Genomic DNA, 21,764 nt, shown 5'->3' on the forward strand with positions numbered 1-21,764 from the left:
ATGAGTTTAGATTAATCGATGCCGTCTCTTTAAATAAAACCTGAGGAAACTTAGCAGAAGCCAGAAAATACCCTTTTTCGTAAGGTTTAACTCGTGCAATATTATTGATTTTGAAAAGACAGCATACATGCCATCAAAATTGACCTTTACACAATGTAAACACAGTATATATGCCCGTAGTACAGTGCTGAAAAGAGCGACCAATATACACCGTCAAATGCATCAAAATTTTAAAAGTTTAAACACAGGTTTGCAATTGATTTACAAATTTAATAATAAAAAAGAGGCATTTGCATGCATATTACACAATTCTTATGTATTTATAGATTTCACATCTAAACATTCATATTTAAACACATAGCACTCAAATCTTTAATTTCACATCAGAAATAACACTATTATAACTTTTTAAAAGGCAAATACATATTTTCATGCATAGGTTTAAAACACCAAAATGCTATGTATGTCAATATAAAAATTTAGGTGTCAGATTTGTAAATACATAAGAAATGTGAGCTATGAAGGCAAATTTCATTGAAAAAATACTAACCAATCAACTCTCTACCTCCGCAGGAATCTGTTCAGCATTGTTTTTTGGGATGGAACTTCATTCCCATCATCATTCCTAGGCTCTGAGATGGTTTTGAGAGCGCATCGGAATACAGAGTTTGACTGCTTCCTCAGCATTGCATTGTCTATTATCGTGCTTATCAGCATCCTTCGCATCCCCTCCACTTCTGTAACTGGATCACCATCACAGATGGCAATGACATCTTCAGAAGGTCCGACTGCCTTCATTTCATTCAGGTTAAAGTTGGTTTCCTCGTCTTCTTGAGCAAGTAATTGTGCCTATATCAGGATTCACACTCAGATATTTTTTTTCTTTTTCAATAGTTCAAAACCCCAAAATAAAATTCTTCCGAAAGATCGAACAACACAAAAATGAATGAAAGTGCAATTTTAAAGATCAGGCTTGCACCGGTGTAGCTGTTTAGAAAATCTGACTCTGACTTGGTGAGCAAGTTGGAGCAGCTTCAACACCATCATCATTATCCAAACTATTCCAACTACTTATGGTTAGATTTATGAATCATCTGCCATTCATTCCTATTATACGAGTTTTTCACCCAATTAGGATAATCTCTTTACATTTTATATAGTTATGCTACTTTCATTCTATTCCTTCTCTTTTTTTCTAGAAATTTATGCTCATAATACTCAATTTCTATATATTTACATATTTAAAAACTAAACTTTAAAATTACAACAATATTGTTTATATAAAATGAAAGATTTGGGTGGTATAAATATAAATAATTAAATTTAGACGTTAGATATGTAAATACATAGGAATTAGGTGGTATGTATAAAAATCCTGCTTCTTTTTCGTAATCATTCAATATCTATTTATTAACCTCTATTATTAGAATTTTTAATGTGCGAACCAAGGGTTAATTTTCTACTACATTAGTTACACTAACTATGCCTTTAATTTATATAAAATGTACATAAATAATATGTCAGCACGAATCTCAAGGAAACCTAACGGACCAAAATAAGCATGGTCAAAAAAGGCCAACTAAGGATCAAAAGACACATCACGTGAGCCTACAAGGTTCAATGCTTCACAATTCCCTCTCGAAGCCGTATTCCAAGCTTATCAAATGAAAGTTACCTGGGTCAAAGGTCAAAACATATCTAATCGACCCAATTCTCACAACATCAGGAGTCATCTCAGAGGAATACCTTCAGACTTGCCAACTGTATGAAAGTGTTTATCATGGAACCGATAAGAGCACCACGATGGTTCTCCTGTGAATGGGGTGGGCTAACTATCGATTACTGTGATTCACCCTCTGCTCGACGGCATAGCCCCATCCTAATCATAAGAGTATCACCCAAGGGGGGTCAAAAGTCGACCAATGGACCAAAACAGTCGACCGACCAACCAGGAGGACCGAGCGAAGACCTGAACAACCAAAAGATAATTCAAGTCGGCCAGTTACCCAAACCCAGCAAAATCTGTCGATGGACATTGCCAATCCAAGGATTACAACCTCAGGCGGCCGAGTGGTAGGACAGTCGAATTGAACTTTTTTTTATTAACATATTTATTTATTTGTTTATGACTAAATTACTTGGTAGCACTTCTATTAAAACAGTGGTAAGCAGGTAATCTTATTTCCTGTACGCCACTTGCCTATAAATAGAGGTGTCAATTCTACAGTAAAAAGCTAATCAACTGGGTGAATTAAATCTCTTGAATATCTACTCAACTGTGCTCTCTCTCTCTTTCTCATATTCTCTCTCCTATTTCTAAGCTCTATTCCATGAGAATGATTCGCAAAGGACAATTTCAGATTCAACATTCTGAAAGCTGTGGTGAGCGTGTATCATGCCTACAGCAAGAAGATGAGCACCACCCAACATAAGAAGCCCGCCAGGGAGACTCTGCTAACATAGAGTGCACCCAAGTGTTTGTGCAACAACAAATACATGAGTAGAAGAACCAAATGATGAGCCGGATGGAGGCCATCAGAAAAGTTGTAGCTAGAGGAATGAAACAGACCCCTCAGGAACAGAACAACCAGGACAAAGGGTTGATGCTCAACGACCGAAGGGAAATCCAAGCCCCAAAAGAACAAGACTCCTAGTACCAGAACAACGCTATGTCCACAGCTTGACAAACAGAGTTTTAGGCACACTAAATCATCTCTTAAATCCTACAAAGTCCAGACTGATCAGGCAGACCACCTCATGTCATTTAAATTGGCAATTTTCAAGTTGGGGATCACCGACGCTCTCAAGTGTCTCCTCTTCTTCAACAAGCTGAGTGATCTGGCCCAAATGTGGTTTAACGGACTACCGCCTAGAGTAATCAACTTCTTCGCCGATCAGAAGGATGTTTGTGCAACCTTCGCCAGTGCAAAAAAATTGCAGAAGAGTTCACATGTCTTATGCAGGTAATGCAAGGGCACACTAGAGCCTTTGTTCGTTTATCACCAAACTCTAGAAGGAGGTGCTAGAAATTCGAGAAGTGGAACCAACTATTGCACATGTTGCCCTAACCAAAGGGATAAAGGAGGGACCTTTCCGCTATGCAGTAAGCCACCCATGACCTAAAACTCTAGCCTAATTGTTGGAGCTGGCCAACAATCATATATTGGCCGAGAAGTATAACTTTACCCGTTCGGTTGCCAGGGAAAAAGGAGCCACCAATCACATGAAGAAAAAGGCCCCGAAGGTTGACGGACCGAGATCGAGGAAAAATGGGCATTCCCTCCGCTCAGTCGTATTACGAAAACAACTGGCCGCCCCAAGATAATATGGGGGCCGACAGAAATAACAACAGAGGAGAGAGCAGATACTCTAACAAGCAGTCAGCTCACAATTACGAGTTGCTATCTGACAACCACGAAGCACTAAAATTAACCCTATAGAGGGTCACCATGGTCGAGCTAGTGGCGGACACTCAAAAGAAAGAGTACATAAAAAAAGCCACTGATGTGGGCTGGAGCTTTCCTCTGGGATGCCAAAAAGTACTGTGCATACCACGAAACCATGGCTATGACATGGAGGAGTGATGACACCTCTGGAGCTTGATCGAGTAGCTGATAAAAGCTGAAAAGCTCGAGTTTATAACGCCGAGAGCAGCAACTCAGAAGTAAGGAAAGAATCCAGTTGAGGAGATATTGAATGAGCCAATTTAAACCAACGCCATCCATATCTTTAGATCTGTACCAGCAATCCTCAGAGTAGAAGATTCGTCTTGACGGGCCTATCAGAAATAGCTCAAGCAGAGCGACCTTGCGCAACCACTTTTGCTCCAATAAATGCAACACCCATCCACTAATCATTTTCATTGATGCAGATCTTCCCTCCAAAGGGACCCCCTACAACAAACGCCATCGTTGTCACTGCCATAATCAGCAACTACCGGATTGGTAGCATCCTGGTCGACACTGATAGCTCAATCAATATCCTGTCCCAACTAGTGTTCGATAAGATAAACCTTCCAGCCAACCGACTAACAGCACCGACCGTACCACTCTTTGGATTCTCGGGCTAGAGGAAGGAAACACTGGGAGAGGTTGCATTAACAGTCACCTGAGGGGAGGGTGACAATTTATGCATATAGAGGACTTCCTAGTGGACTCCACATTGACTTACAATGCAATCTTCGGTCTTCAATCAATGAATGACTACATGGTCATGGTATCCACATACCACATAGTGGTAAAATTTCTGGGTGGCGATGAGATCATTGCTGCTCACGGAAACCTGGAGCAGTCTCAAATTATTACCTCCGGGCAATCAATAGCATCGAGCAGAAGCCGCTCAATCTCAAACACCAAAGAGAATGGGGTCTCAAGACCAATGAGACCATCCTTAAAATACTTGTTGCGAACGAAGAATCCGGTAAATGCTTTCTAATAAGCGGAATTTTTTATGAAGAGTGCGGAAATTTGCTAATCCAGACTCTCCAAGAGCATAGGGGTGTATTCGCCTAGTCAGCGGTGGAAATGCCCAGGATACCGCTCGACGTCGCCTACCATCGACTAAATGTCAATCTGGTTGCCCGATCAGTGAAGTGGAAGATTAGATACTCAATGATGACGATGGCCAGACCAATCCTAGAAGAAGTGTTGAAGTTGAAGGAGGCCAATTACATCTGAAAGGTCCAATAACCAACCTGGGTCTCAAACGTGGTAATGGTCCTGAAGGCGAATGATAAATGGAGGATGTGTGTAAACTTCACGAACTGCAAGTCGCTTGTACAAAGGACAACTGCTCACTATCAAGGATTGGTGCATTGGTAGACTGAGCGGTCTGTCACTCGGTGATTAGTTTCTTAGACGCCTTCTCAGGATACCACTAGATCAAGATGCACCAATTGATGCTGAAAAACAACTTTTCTTACCGCGAGGGTTTATTTTGCTACAATGTAATGCACTTCGGAGTTAAAAACGTTGGGGCAACGTTGAGCGCTCATGGATATAATTCATTCTAATCAAAGGGGTAGGGTAAAAACATTAAGTGTATGTGAACGTCATACTTGTTAAGAGCCAGTTGGCCAAACAACATATAACTAACTTAAAAGAAACTTTAAAAACCCTTAGAAAATTTAACATAAGTTTAAAGCCATTAAATTGTACCTTTGGAGCCTCCACAGACAAATTCTCGACTAACTCTTGACCCTAGAGGGAATCAAAGTCAACCCAGAAGAAGTGCATGCACTGCCAAATAGGTCTTCTCCTTGAAACACTGAGGAAATCAAGAAATTAACCTACTGAATAGTTAGTTTTAGTAGATTATTTCAAGGTCGGGCAACAAATGCTCAGCGTTTTTCAAAACATCAGGAATTCAAAGAACTTCTAATGGAAAACTGACTATGAGCAGATGTTTGCAAAGTTGAAGGATTCCTTGGCATTGCCACTGCTATTTAAAAGTCCAAAGCCGAATGAAGAACTCTCTCTGTACCTAAAAGTTGAACTTGAGGCCATCAACTCTGTGTTGTTTCGAGAAAATTTGAGGAAATCATTCTCAGTTTACTACACCGGTAGAGCCCTCATGAGCGCCTAACTCAGATATCCAATTATCTAGAAACAAACGTTTCCCTTTTTAATTTTCGCTTGCAAGCTCGGCCATAGTTCCAAATGCCCCTCATCCAGGTAGTCAACGACCATCCACTGAACTCAGTCCTCACTCAGTCGGTGCACTCTAGTCAGCTTCTCAAATGGGCGGTGGAATTAAGCAAGTTCGACATTACATACGTCCCTCAGAGGACAATCAAAGTGGAAGTGGTAACAAACTTCCTGACCGATCGTGCGAGCCATGCAAAGTAACCAGCACCGACCAACTAACACCGACTTTGCACATTGATGGAGCCTCTAATCAGACGGGATCAGGAATTGGGCTAACTCTAAGAAGTCCGACTACGGAAAACCTATACCACGCAGTGGACATTAGGTTAAAAGTCACTAACAATCGGGAAAAGTACAGAGCACTGATCGTCGGACTCCGCCTTGCTTACAAAACGGGCACCCGACACCTGCACATGAAATCAGAGTCCCAGCTGATGGTGAACCTAGTGAAGGGAGAGTTTAAAGCTAGAGATGAAATGATAACCAAGTATCTTAACAAGGCCAAGACCGAAATCTGGAAGGTCGCTGACTTCAGGATTGAACATATCGTCAAGGAAGACAATCAGGTAACCGACCTACTATTTAAGTGCACCCGCTAGGGGAGTGAACGCCTCAAATGCTATTCTGATTAACTATTGAAGAACCTAAGGTGATGGAGATAGAGATGGAGATGGAGAAAACAATAAGTTCGATGGATCTTTTTATCTATTTCATGGAGACTGTGAAGTGACTGAGGAGGTCACTGACTCAAAGGAGATTTAAGTGTCAGGCGGCCCAATACCTTCTGATCCAGAGGAAACTTTTTTATAAAATCAACCACTTCACTTTAAGGTGTGTTGGAGAGAATGAAACGGAAGATCTCTTGTGGGAGATAAATTCAGAAATATGCAAGTTACTCCAGAGGAAAAGCCCTGACGCATAGGATTCGACGATAAGGCAACTTCCGGACGGCTCTCCTAAAAGATGCAAAATTCTCAAGGAGGTGCGAGAAATGCCAGAAGTATGCACCACTATAACACCAACCGATCTACAGGCTGCAGCCAATTGTCTCTCCATCTTAGGGCTTGACATCCTTGGACTGTTTCCATGATCAAACTGCCAACTTAAGTTCCTTCTGGTCGCAGTGGATTACTTCTCAAAGTGGATCGAGGCGAAGCCACTTGCCCACATAACAATGGAGGTCATTCGTAATTTCATCTAGACGGACCTCATCTATCGTATGGACTACCGCTCTCCTTATCACAGATAATGGGATCCAATTCACAGATAAGGGGATTAAAAACTCATGGTCAAGCGAAAGCTGCCAATAAGGTCATTCTCAACCTATTGAGAAAGAAGGTCTAAGGAGATAAGAGGAGATGGGCCGACGTCGTTCCATCCGTCCTATGAGCGACCAAAACCACACTGTCAACCGCTATCAGAGAAATACAATTTATGTTGTCATAAGGGATAGAGGACATGCTACCAGTAGAGTGTATAATCACCATAGCCAACGAGTGGTAACAGCTTCAGCTTTCGGTGAAGATAACCTGGCCGACTGGCAGGAAATAAACAATGAGGGAGCATAACTTGTGCTAGTAAAGAGACACACAACATGCTACAAAACAAGCATGTCTGAGAGAAGACCTTCAACCCAGGAGAACTCGTACTGAAGAAGACCGACCTAGCATCACACAAACAGTCGATAGGCAAACTAGATCAGATCTGGACAGATCCATTTATTGTCGATCAGTAGGTCTGCCTTGAAGCATACAGGCTAAAGACTAGCACTGGCAAGGAAGTCCCCCGGACATAGAGCGGAGATGACCTCAAGCGCTTTCTTTATTAGCACATTTTTCGTATATGAGAATGTGAAAGATCATTAAAAAAAAGAGGCAATTTCGTTCAATTAAGTTCAAATATTTTTTTCCCTTTAGAAAATTAAAACATGTGAAATAGCAAATTGCATGTGCAACCCTAGATCTGTACCCAAAATCGAAGCGGGTAAAAGCTTTGGAGGTGGTTTCCTACCCAGTAGAAATGAGCTTCGTGAAGGTTACCGCGCAAATCACCACAGAAGCAAGTCCCGACAACTACCCTCCCCCCACGAGAAGCGTCGATCCAACTGAACATACGGTACATGAGAATTTCACAAACTTTTCTCTAAGTTGGATTTGGATTAAAATTCTGGAGATCGTTTCTTGCCCATTAGCAATAAACTCCGCGAAGAGTATTGTGCAAATCATTCGGGAACCAAGTCACAGTGGTACTCTACCAAAGGCGGATTCTATCAAGGAGCCGATACTCGGGAGGTATAAGATATGAGCCAAGCATCAGTGCCAAAAACCGACACCGACGCAAGCCGCCAATAGTTAAAAACACTTAAGAATAATCAACAACAATATGAAGCATCCATCTAAGGGTCAACACTTACACTCAAGCATTACAAACTTATGCCTCTCAACTCAAGTAGAACGCGGCTCTGGTGGTGGTTCACTATCCAATAATGACAGACTCCGCTAAGGGTACAGAGTAAACCAGCCCAGAGCCAGGTCCAAGTCCGGTGATCCGACCAAGCTAATGAGGCAGCAGATGGACCATACTTGGGCCAGGCGAATGACATGTTAAAGTCGACTAAACAAATCCTACTCAAGGGCTAACAATCAGACAACACACACTTATTATGAGCAGAAAGCGGTAAAGTAAGAAAGCAATAAAGGTAAAGTGACATAAATAACAAAAAATGATAAAAGATTTCCATTATTAAATAAAAAACTATAAACAAAATTTTCTTTACATAGCTGACCATTAGGTCCGATCGGCAAAAGACAAGAAAGATAATTTTTTCTAAGTACAGGAAAAAAAAGTGAAAAGAAGTTTAACAAATAGTCGATCTGCCATCGTTGTAGCTTTCTTCTCTGCCCACTCCTGCAGATTCCTCACTATTGTCCTTGAGGTCAGGGAAAATGGTATTCAACTGCTTCACATCGACTCACTTAGGATCGACCAAACCTTTCTTTACGAAACTGCGGGCAGCCAAGAACATGCTCACCTGGAGCTGTTGGGAGATCCCCTTAACATGCTCCTCGGTAGTTACCATCTCAACCATCTCCGCTCTCAACTTCTTGTCTTTCTCCTCCAAGTCCACGGTGGTCACTTATTCCCTTGTCTCCCTCATCCATCTTTTAGTGGAGAACATCAGCCTCTTCTCCATCCGGACGACCCTCCTCTTGGCTTCCCTTCTCTGGGCAACCGCGTCCATCCTCCTCTTAGCAGCCATCTTCTTTTCCTCCATCCGACGCAGGACTTAGCCTGATAATGGGCAGCCGACCGCGCCATTAGGTATAAGTGGTCGCTCGGCTGAACAAAATTTACTTCACCCAGGCAATTCAGCAACTACTCAAAAGAATTGGATAGGACTACCTCCGCCTGGATACATCGATAGTTTGCTGCCGAGGGCATTTCGATATACCAATCCCTTTCACTGTTAACCATGACGAAACGAACGTCAGAACTCAACGAAACGTTAGAATCCTCTGTAGAAATAACCTACCTCAAAGGAGAACCTTTTTGTTTTTGCCAAGGGGGAAGTGGTGAGACATCTTCGATAAGAGCCTTCCCTTCCCAATGCAGAGTGGATTTTTTTTGGCGATCGGATTAAGATTCATCATCAGCCTCAGTACTGGTGTCTGACAGATGAATGGGTGACGATGGGCTCTCCTTGCCTCTCAACCCTGCATCGAGGAAAGGGACGCCAAGCAGTCTGGTTTCTTCACCCTCTCTAGCCAAGGACACCCCCTCTTCCTTTTGGAAGAAAATTGGTGTCTTTAAGGAATCCTCTCTACAAACTCCGAATGTCCCAGCACTTGACAAAAAACCTCCACTCAATTAACAACTCTCCAAAAAGATGCAAAAATGCCTAACTTTCAAAGCCAAAAAGAAACAAACAACATACCTTGAATGGCAGCATTGATGGGAACCGATGATTGCTGTTGTCGGGAGCAGCTGCCGCTAGCGAATGGGCAAACTTCGCCCTCCATTTCTTTTGGGCCTCCTTCGCAACAGCCTCCTCCCTCTACCTTGCCAGCTGAGCATTTGAGGCCTCCCACAATTCATTGATCATGTCACCGAATAACTCTTTCCATAGGACCCCATTCAGAATGTCGGAGACCAGTTACTGATGCAACTACCTCAGGGTCTCCGATAAAGTCTTGACCTTTTTCGAGGGAGCTTGCGCACTGACTCCCAGCCTCCTTGGTTGGAACCGACCAGAAACATTCGTTTCCAATCCTTGATCTTGCTCTACAGTCTAACAAGACGAAGTTTGGGGCCTGTCGAAAACATCGTGCAATCGTCCTGACCAAGCTTGAAGCTGAAGAAGTAGAAGAGATCAACCGAGCCCAGAATAGCCAGTTGTCGGAGGAAGACAACAAATTTCATGATTTCCGCAATTGAATTTGACCTCAATTGTGTTGGGATGACACCAATGTTGAGAATCACCCACAGTTCTCGACAGAAAGGTAGTCTTATCCCACATTTACAGTAATCCCGGTAGACAACCAGATCCCCCTCATAAAAATCAATTGCTTGGTCATTACTTCCAACCACCCTGAAGACTATCGACTCCCATATACATAGGATCCTAAAAAATACACCACTCGACATTCTGACAAGATCGACGTTTCTTCAGAAAGGACAGAGCTGGGTTTGTGGGAGTACTTGGGCACCATGGAAAACCGAGAGAGAAAGGAAGATCCGACATGAAAGAACTCAAGTAAATTATCGTGCAAGGGTTTCCCGAACTCTCGGCCCTATTTATTGGAAATGGGAGGAAGTCAAACCACCGCAGGGGCAACGATGTCATTTACCATCCGAAACTACGAAAACGGAGTCAAATTAAACACACAAATTGAGAGAATAAAATTAAACTTTTATTTCATAAATAAAAAATAATTACATATGCTGCTCGACGGCTATTCCAAAAAATACTTAACAAAATTATTGGGAACTGCTTTAGACGAGACAAACACTCGCTAAATTAGTTGCTTATATAAAAGTTCACCCCCTAGTCTAAACACATCTATTTTATCTATTTCAGCATGAGCCCGGATGGCTAGCAATTCAGCCCGAAGAACTGCAACTTCTTTCGTAGATGGTGGCCTTTCGAGCATGCATGGAGGCTATCTCCTCCTCCAGCTTTTCCAACGTATGCACCCGCTCGACCAGCAAGTGTATCTCCCTGGCTTGAAGGAATCCAATGCCTCGAAGAACAAATTTTCTATCATTCACAGCTAATGCCCCTTTGAGCTGGAAGATTCTGGGCCTGTGGCCACTTTCGTTTTGGCCTCCCCTGGAAGACTCAGGCGACTACTCCCAGCCTTAGCAGACCCTTTGTTTACTATGTTCTTGGAGACCATATTAGCACCAACCACTGTCAAAGGAGAGATGATGATCACCACCCTAGTGATAAGGTTATTTGCATCAATATGAATCAGTATTCAAAAAAAGAATTCATCCAACAAATGTCCTCTATACCCAAGATTTGTTCCCACTCCAAAGCGGTAAAAGAGAACCCTTCCTTGCCAGAGTCGGTCGTCCTTAGACTGGCAGAGCAAGGCCGATGACACCTAGAGTGCCAAGCGGCACAGAGGCATCACTAGCCTCTCGCACAGTTCTCCCAGCAACTCCTTGCTCTACTTCCAAAGTTGTTATCTGGAAAAGAGCCAACAACCCGACCGGCTTTTCTTTTGAACGATCTCTCTTCCACCCCAAGCACCTTTTCCAGTTGACATTCCTCCTCGTAGGCACACTCTCGCGAGAATTTTTCCTCCGCTCGCACCTCCTCATCAAGGTGACCGAACAACGCGTCTAAAGAGCCCACCTAATCCTCTAGATCGGGTCTTTTGTTTCTTCACCAACACTTTTTGCCCTCAATCCCATTCCGATCAAGGGCCAGTCCCCCGCCTTCGATCTTTGAAAGCCATCCATGGGCGGTTTTATTGTACTTGCTAACCTTGAGGAGCGACTTATTAGACATATTGGAGGCCAGAGTTCAAACTGACCAAGCAAAGCAATCAAAGTAAGATAGATAAAACGCGCCCATCCATATTAATAAGAATCACGAAAAAAGAATTCAAAGGGAGCTCAATTATTGTATTATTAAGTAATCATAAATACTATTCACCTTCCTGCATTAAATTCTCTTATTCTTATCGTAGTGTAACTGTCATGAAACAGGAGAATCGAGAAACTAAAAATGCACACGAAAAATACTTCGTCAGGAATCCAATAAAATCTAATGGAACAAAAGACGCAAGATCAAAGGGCTCATAAAGGGTCAAAGGACACATCACGTGAGACTACAAGATCCATTGCTTCATTGTTCCCTTGAAGCTATATTCCAAGCCGACCGAATGAAAGTTCCTTAGGTCAAAGGTCAAAGTACCCACCTAATTCTCCCAACATCATGAGTCATCTTAAAGGAACCCCTCCAGACTTGTCAAGTGTATTAAAGCATTCATCACGACACCTATAAGAGCTCCCCGATAGTTCTCATGAGAAAGGGGTGGGCTACCTATTGGAAATACGATGATTCACCCTCTGTTAGGCAATCTAACACCATCCTGATCATAGGAGTATCGCCTAAGGGGTCAAAAGTCTACCGATAGACTAAAATAGCCGATTGGCCAACCAGGCCGACCAAGTGAAGACCAGAACGACCGAAAGATAACTAAGTCAACCGACTACCCACACCCAGCAGAGTTTGTTGAACGAGCCTTATGGATCAAAAGATTACCAACCTTTGGTGTTTGAGCGGTGGATAGCCGAGTTGAAGACCTTTTATTTATTTGTTTATGACTAAATTACATTGCAGCACCCCTATTAAAATAACGACAACTATGTAATTGTACTTTTTGTACCCTCTTGACTATAAATAGGAGGGTCATTTTTACACTAAAAGACTAATCAATTGAGGGATCTCTAAAAATGTTGTTTTACTGTGTTCCCTCTCTCTCTCTCATCTTCTCTTTCCTGTTCCTATGCTCTATTCCTTGGGTATGATTCACAAAGAATAATTTCATATTCAACATAATCATTTCTCCATAATTTTATCTATCATGTCAATATTCTTTTTTTACACTCATTAAATAACAATAATTTAAATCGCACAACACATATCCAACAAAAAAGAAGTCTAACTGCAATTTTTCATAATTTAAATATTAAGTCAACATGATATTCTTTCATTTCATAGTACTACTAAAACACTTTTGTCTTAATCACTCAGCCTTATCATTAGAATTTATATACTAATTTAGATTCTCAATATTTTGGATGATAGATCACACAAAAACTTATCCTACAGCTACATATCAACTAATCTCTCAATAATTATGATTGATAATTTATTTATTTCAATTTCACTAATGTATATGCTTGAACTTTTATTCTGCTAAAACTACTAATCCCACCATCTTATAAAAGTTCTATTAATATTTCAACTTTTTTTATTTTAAGAAATATTTTCTTTACAAGATATATTGTCATGAGAATCACCAATGTGCAGCAAATCTATAAATTGGCTCTAACATTGAAGTTTCATAGCTTATGATATCATATCCTGTAAAGGTAAGATTTAAAATTACGTAATTGAGTAATGAGGTGTTTTTCATCTATAAGGTAAGCTACAAGTCTCAAGGCCTGCTAAACAATTACATAGAGACAAAATAAAGATAAAAATGAACATAATAACATCCATACCTAAAAATATGAATGAAATGTATTAACATCATAACATAGTAAGAACAATGAAAAATTATACCTACACCAAATAACAAATTGCGCAACCATAAAATAATATTGAAATAAATTGCGCAAAGAAAAAGTGTTATCCACCCTGCAACGTAAGACAACAAATGGAAGAAACATAAAATATAAAAAGTGAAATAAAACATAGGATTAGTTTAGCATAATAAATTTTTCCAATGGTATCCAATACAATAATATTCATAGATCTATAATAAAAATATAAAAAATAATTAAGAGCCTTCAGCACTCCACATCACTTAAGTGGTATGTATTGGAATCCAAATTCTCCCATTCTTCATTCTCTTCTTTAATCTCAATTATCGTTTTCTTCCCTAACAAGTAATTATCAATAAGAAAATAAAACATATGAATTAAAGTTTCAAACAACCTTAAATACTAAATTTCTTATGAATACATTTTCCATTCATCCCTTGTTGTCTTGTGTGTGCTATACTAGCATTGATCTTATCTCTATAAAAAAATAATATTCAAATTTTTCTATTATAATTCAGATTGTAAAACCTAATTATCATCATCTACAAATCACTCATTTGATGGCATATATTTACATATTAGGTGATCCTCGTCATCCTTTAAACCAATGAATTAATTCTTTAGGTCAAACATATATTATCATTCAATTTCTTATTACATATGATGTACATCAAAAAGTTCACTCTTAAGATAGACAAATGATTTCTCGTTTCTGTTTGAACTAAATAACATGTGCTTCGTTGAACTCATATCCAAATGATAAGAACAAAGTTTTTAAACCATAAAAGTAAAATATTATAACTCTAGAGTGCCATCACCAAATTGAATCTACCATTCAATTACGTTTGAAAGAAAACAACACAGTTGGAATTTAGTAATTTAGTTTTTGAAGAATAATCCCTTATTTTAATAAGTATATTAAGTATTTATAATAATTTGAAGAATATTTTGCAACTATATCTTTGTCTTGTTGTAGTCCGATGAAAATCTTTCTTATTTTTAAAAGGAATAAAATGTATATCAACAATTTCCCTTTCAGTTGGGCCAGCAATCAATCTATACATGCTATAGTATAGCCCCAACTTAATATCATAACTGGTAGACCTTTTCTAAGTATATTGAAATTGAGAATAAAAAAGTATGCAACAACATACAAATGGCGGTGAAGTTGAAGCCCCAATTTCTCGTCAATGATATCCCAAATTTTTCTATAAATGGTTTTATCTCCTTAATTATGGACTATTAACTCTGAGTATATTGTCATGATCTATTACATTTTAAATAAAGCTCATGCCAGGCTTTTTTCTATATCCACCATTTTCGAAACTTGAACCAATGGCCTTATAGTTATTATTGCATGTGTGAAACAAGATCCAAACTATTTATTTAAAATAATTTTTTTGACTTCTTTCCCCTCAGAGTTCTTTGCCCATGCACAACTAAGTCATCGAGTGAAAATAAATATTACCTCCCATGGTTATCTAGCTTCCAATATGCTTTATTGGGTCAAATTAATTGTGGCAAATCTTATCATAGTATGGCATACAAAAATCTTTCTTGGAAAATTTTCTCATTAAAGACAATAAACAAGAATTGTTGGAAATAAAATTACTAATTTTCGTAGTTTTATTCAAAGCATTTTATGTCGGGGTAACTCACCGAGCTTTACTAAAATTATGTCTATGCAATGTGCATCATAAGAAATAAAAAAGAAATGTTTTCTCTTTTCGATCAATTTATTCTAATATGTACCATAAGCATTAGCATTTTCACTCACAAAATGGATCGTGAAATACACTCCAATTTCCTCTATCATAGCATTAAGTAGTCTAAGAATATACTATACATAATTCACAAGATTAGATGCTTCTACAAATTTCCAAAAATAACCTCTTTATTATTTATCACAAAGTTATCAAGCTTCATTTGTTTATACCAATCCACCCATCACACATGATTGTTTCTCCGATCTAACCTCTAGTTTTTTTAATCTCTTTTATACCTTTATCTATATTACTAGGCGCCTCCCTCAAGACCTATATTCTTAAATTATACATGAACGAGGGTTCCAAGCCTCCATTTTAAACATTTATTAAACAGATCATATTAAAATAAGAAATGAAGGTTCCCACATTAAATGAAATTGCATCTCATAAAAAAAACCTCCTGATATCTAAGAAAACACATTTGTGTGCTTTTTTAACATTCTCAGAAGATATTATCTGAGTTGCAGCTACCTCTTCTATATAATCTCTATCATCCCCCACATTTATCATAAAATGGTCCACAGAACCTCTTGCAGATCTACTAGATAGATATTCATGACAAAGATAATGAGGTTGAGTCAACATCAACTCTATCATCATATTATTGTTGTGTAAGATAATTCAAAATTGTCAACTTATTCATATATAACTGGATCTCCCGTTTTATTATTTCCAACACTTTAAAACGTGATGCAACATTCTTTTGCAAGCTAAAGAGGTGCTTCTTCATCAATGTAACACCCTCTTTAACAACCTTGCCTTAGTAGTTGCATTTTAAGCGTCTTGTTGTTATCTCAAAAGAATATTTGCATATCATTTCTTCACGTGAAATCCTTCTCATAACTTGTAGATTTGCTTACAAAAATTTTGATTTAAAATTTTCATTCAAGTTAAAATAAATGACTAATTGCAAATATTCAATTAAAAATTTAAAAATATAATTATAAGGGTAAGAAGTCTTGTGAATATCTAATAAATATTTGTAATCTAATAAATTAATTGTTTTTGTTTGATAATTTAATTATAATATTTAATAAATTAATTAAATTAAAAGATAACATGCAAGTTTGGAATTAGGAATACAAGTAAAAAAGTTAAGAAACTAATTCTTATACAAAATTCTAAACTAAGTAACTCAATATCTTAGTTTGGAACTTAATAAACTATGACAATATTTAATAAACAAAGATAATATTAATAAAAATAAGTTTACCCTAGTACAAAACCTACAACAATATTATTAGTTTCTTAAAAAAAAATTTTACAAGGAGATTGCTTGCAAGATGCAGAGATGAGGAAGGACAAAATGGGTGAGGGCGGGAGCTACAAAAGCAGGAGGCCATAGTGACGACAGAAGCAACAGAAGGCATCGGTGTATGTCTGATAAAAGACCATGTCCAAGTGGAGATCGTGTGTGCGGTGGCAAAATCAGAAGTATGTGGATGACCATGGCGGAAGCAGGAGACATCAACGACAACAACAAAACCTACAATGTTGGGCATGACCGTCTGCAATGTCATCATGAGAGATGAGAGGGGAGATCATGCGTGCCAAAGGATTACAAGTTGAGCGGTGTGGGTGCAAGCGTGGGTTAGGTCAAGTAAAAAATAAAAATCCTTAAATATTGAAGTGGGGGTTCTATATATCTAAGGCAAAGGCGCACTTCATCAAATATAAGGTGTATGCCAATCCTAGAGAACTTAAGGTGTGCGCCTCATAGCATCTTCCGGCTCAATTGTGCTGAGGTGCACCTAGGCACACCGCACATTGCACAATTTTAATCAAAATGTCTAAAAGTAACTTCATTTAAATGGCTCATAGTTTTGATTCTCATATAATTATAAAAATTTTGAAAATCTCTTTTGCCATAAAATACAAAAATAAAAATATGTTTTCATCAATAATTTGGCATCAAACTAGTCATTTTTTTAACAGGTGATTTAATAATGCAATAAAAAAAATTATGAACCATACTAATCAAGTATCTTCCTTGACTCCTTATATCCAAGTAGGATCTAAAAGTACTCCATCAAACAGTTCACATTGATTCTGTTGATCACATCATTTTTTAAGGTGTAATTGCCTTAATGACTTTAAAATTGAATGATGCCGAAAGCATTACTTTTATGCATTTTTCTAAGAGCAAACTTAGTTGCATTTTTTTTGAATCAACCTTTAATTCACTTCATGATCTACACATAATAACCATCTTAAGAAAAATCCTTAAAACGGAGGGAACGCACAAATACCCTGTTGAAAAGAAAAAAACCAGAATAACCAAATGCTGTCACTAAATCGTAAACAGGAATTGCCATTGAATAGGATTCCCACCCATACCCCAATATTCAATGGATTGTTTGATGGCAATAAGAAAAGTACATTCCACTATGCTTGCAGTATATCTGAAAATAAAATGAAGAAATAACATCAATAACTGATAATATAAATAGTTAATCTCTAATTCCAAATATGCTCTTTAATATATATATCTATATCTATCTATAGATATATATATCTATATCTATCTATAGATATATATATCTATATCTATCTATAGATATATATATCTATATCTATCTATAGATATATATATCTATATCTATCTATAGATATATAATAATGCAATAAAAAAAATTATGAACCATACTAATCAAGTATCTTCCTTGACTCCTTATATCCAAGTAGGATCTAAAAGTACTCCATCAAACAGTTCACATTGATTCTGTTGATCACATCATTTTTTAAGGTGTAATTGCCTTAATGACTTTAAAATTGAATGATGCCGAAAGCATTACTTTTATGCATTTTTCTAAGAGCAAACTTAGTTGCATTTTTTTTGAATCAACCTTTAATTCACTTCATGATCTACACATAATAACCATCTTAAGAAAAATCCTTAAAACGGAGGGAACGCACAAATACCCTGTTGAAAAGAAAAAAACCAGAATAACCAAATGCTGTCACTAAATCGTAAACAGGAATTGCCATTGAATAGGATTCCCACCCATACCCCAATATTCAATGGATTGTTTGATGGCAATAAGAAAAGTACATTCCACTATGCTTGCAGTATATCTGAAAATAAAATGAAGAAATAACATCAATAACTGATAATATAAATAGTTAATCTCTAATTCCAAATATGCTCTTTAATATATATATCTATATCTATCTATAGATATATATATATATATATATATATCATGCCTGAGTCAACAACAAGACCTAGATGCTATAAGATAATAGAGCCACAGAACAGATAATTCTAAAATTTCCAGTATATTACCTCTGCAATGAGGAGGCCTAGACGGTTATCAGAAGTTGCCAGGAGTTCTAAAGCATCAGATAATGATTCTGGATTGACACTAAAATGATCCTCCTCTGTAGAAAGAAAAGTAACGCTGCACCCTTGAAGTTGATGCCGAAGAATTTCACAATCATGAAGCAGGTTTTTCATTGTAGCTTTTGCAAGCTTCCACTTTTGTTTATTGTTTTGAAGAACTCTCTAGGAATAAGAAAAAGGAATTTAATAAAAAGATTGGATCAACTACCACATATTTTGGGAGTACAAACGACTAAAAAATTGCCCATCTTTCAAACAGGAATTTCAAAGAAAATATTGTTCACACTATTTAATAATTTTAATAACACAAATAATAAAAAAAATGGGCATCATTATCATTACAAGTCCTATTCCAGATTGTCGGGATCAACTACATGAATACTTTGATGTGGTCATTTTTAAGTGTTGCACACACTGTTACGAGGATATTTTAGCACAACTTGTTCTGAAGTGATATTCTAGTTCAAACAGTTTTCATCATATTCCCTTTGACATTGATTCTTTCTAGAAAACTCACGCACACGGTACTCCCCCCATAAAATATACAAATCACCTTATACATATTAGTAATTTCAAATATGCGCTACTCTTGTACTCTGTTTAGAATCTAAATAATTCACATTTTATCCTAAATAGTACCGTACAATGCAAATCACAAGAAAATTTTATTAATGCTCTATAAAGTTTTAAGTTTCGGTGTTAATGATAATGATACAGGATGTCAAAGGACCCTATATTTTAGTTTTTGCATTATAAGTTTGATTATGAAAATATTCATCTACCTCAAAACTATATCTCGCATTATTATACAGAATAATATGCATTAAAATAACCCATTTTTAAACATTTACAAGAAACGCAAGCATGACCAATAAGAAAGCTTACTGTAAATATTTACTATATCCTTAACATCATTAGCCTTTATTTGTCCAGTGACAATTAAAGTACTATTCATTACTCCGTTAAATGCATTTTTGAAAACTTAAGAAAACAATTAGAAACACATTTTTCTAGTGCGCCTATCCAGTTTTTATAGAGGTACAATATTGATTCAGTTTTATGTTAAGTGTGGACTATAAATTCTCTCAATTATCTTGCACAAGATTTGGCTTCTCCGATACCGCTGAAACTTACTCTCAAGATCCACTAACTTGATCTTTCTGGATGGTATCTTGTTAATTTATGCTCTATTTGCACTTAATCATTCACACTAAAACCTCTTGATATAACTATAAAAGTGGAAAAAATCAATGAATTCATCATCCATAGCAAAAACAACAAAGTGAGGAGAGGAGAATAAAAAAAAAGAGAATGTCATGAAGGAAAGAGTTTTTTAGATGCTTGCAAAAAAGTTATCTTCAACTTCTTAAAGTAGAAAGAAATTTATTTTTAGTTTCAACAGGAGAAGAATCTCTGTTTAAATTGAATTTAGCAATCATTGGAAAATTGCAATAGAGATGGGCAGACATTAATTACAGCATCTCCTTGAAGTATATTCCAGCATCTCCTTTACGTGTATATGTCTTATTTTTATAATGGGTGGCAACATTTTCTCTCAAATAAAGTGGTCTCTTGCTCAAAACGAAACTTTGAGATTTTAGGATCCACTGTGTCTTCAAGATTAGAAAAGATTTTGACAAGAGATACTCTATGAGACACATTCTACTCCATATTCTACTCACCCAGAAATTACAAAGATGTATCAAGACCTTAAGAAGCTATTTTGGTATTCAGGTATGAAAATCACTGTAACTGAGTTTGTAGCTAAGTGCTTGACCTATCAAATTGTTAAGTCTGAACATAAGAGACCTGGTGGTCAATTTTAGTCCATTCCCATTCCAGAGTGGAAATGAGAGGAGAGTTCCATGGACGTAATGCTTTGTTTGCAGAGATTAAAGCAAAGGCATGGTGCTATTTGGATTTTGGCCGATAAACTAAGTCAGTTTATTTTCTACCAATCAAACAGACCTATTGAGTAAATAAATTAGCCAAAACCTACATAATTAGCATCACTCAATTGCATATCATTCCAATTATCATCGTATCGGATTGAGATGAATGATTTACTTCCAGGATATTGAAGCAAATGCAAGAAGTTATGGACACCAGATTAGACATCAGTACTATTTTTTATCCTTAGACAGATGAACAGTTGGAGCGCACCATTCATACCATAGAAGATTTGTTTAGAGCTTGCATTTTCGACTTTAGAGTTAGTTGGGAAACTATATTCCTTTGGTATATTTTGCTTACAATAATGACTTTTATGCTAGTATCGGCATGGCGCCATATGAAAAATAATATGGCAGAAAGTGCAAATCACCCTTGTGTTGGTTCAAAGACGGTGAGAGACGGATATTTGTATCTCAACTAATAGATCAAGCTATAGAAAAGGTACGTCAAATTTGAGATCAACTACGTGCGGCCCAGGATCGTCAAAAGAAGCACTTCGACTCAAAGCACATAAAGATTGAATTCAACATCGGAGATCATGTTTTCCTAAAAGTTTCACCTATGGACAGAGTTATATGATTTGGCCATACTGGAAAGCATCAACTTTATCTCATTGGTCCTTTCACGGTGATCGAGAAAGTAAGTAGAGTTTCATACTATTTGACACTTCCTCCAAGTCTTGCAAGAGTACACAATTTCTCTCGTGTCTCTCTACTTCATCGTTATGTGCATGATGACTCTCATATTATCCGTTATGAGCTATTGACGTTTCAGGAAGACTTGAGTTATAATGAGTGTTAGATCACATCTTAGAATGTGAAGTTCAATAGCTTTGTCATCGATCAGTTCATTTTGTCAGTGCTTTGAAAGAACCGATCAAAATGGGAAGCAACTTAGGAGATTGAAGAAGAGATGATCGCGAAGTACTCACAGCTCTTCCAGCACTAAGGTGTCAATTTGGTGACTAAATTCTTTTAAAGAGGGTAGTATGTAAGAACCAAATTTTCTTTCTTTCATTGCTCGCAACTATATTGACTTCCCAATTTGCGATGCTTTCTTTCCTTTGATCTCTATCGTCTTCCCGAATTGATCATCTCGAACGGACATGAAATTCTTTCCTTTTCTACACTCGATTTCTAACTCTCAATTGTCGTCTCAGGATATTGCCTCATAGCTCTACATAGAAGGGAGTTAGGGCGTCACATCCTTTCCTCACCCTACTCGGTCTTTCCTGCAACCTCTGCCGAAATCCTTGTCGATTTCTACCCCCCCCCC

The 21,764-nt window shown here is 37.7% G+C and overlaps 1 protein-coding gene across 3 annotated transcripts in view; it reads right to left on the minus strand.

The window, feature by feature from the left end:
• Positions 1–486: 486 nt before the first annotated feature.
• LOC110031471 (PX domain-containing protein EREL2-like) overlaps positions 487–21,764 on the minus strand; it is a 97,755-nt gene continuing 76,477 nt past the window's right edge. For all 3 annotated transcript variants that reach the window (XM_020734679.1, XM_020734678.1, XM_020734680.1), the window contains 2 exons: positions 18,480–18,698; positions 487–849 (listed from right to left, as the gene is read on the minus strand). In XM_020734679.1, the coding sequence (XP_020590338.1) occupies positions 562–849; positions 18,480–18,698 (507 nt within the window). In that variant the 3' untranslated portion in view covers positions 487–561. The remainder of the gene's footprint in view (positions 850–18,479; positions 18,699–21,764) is intronic.

Source organism: Phalaenopsis equestris, unplaced genomic scaffold (assembly GCF_001263595.1).
Source record: "Phalaenopsis equestris unplaced genomic scaffold, ASM126359v1 Scaffold000826, whole genome shotgun sequence".
In the NCBI taxonomy this organism is placed as follows: domain Eukaryota; kingdom Viridiplantae; phylum Streptophyta; class Magnoliopsida; order Asparagales; family Orchidaceae; genus Phalaenopsis; species Phalaenopsis equestris.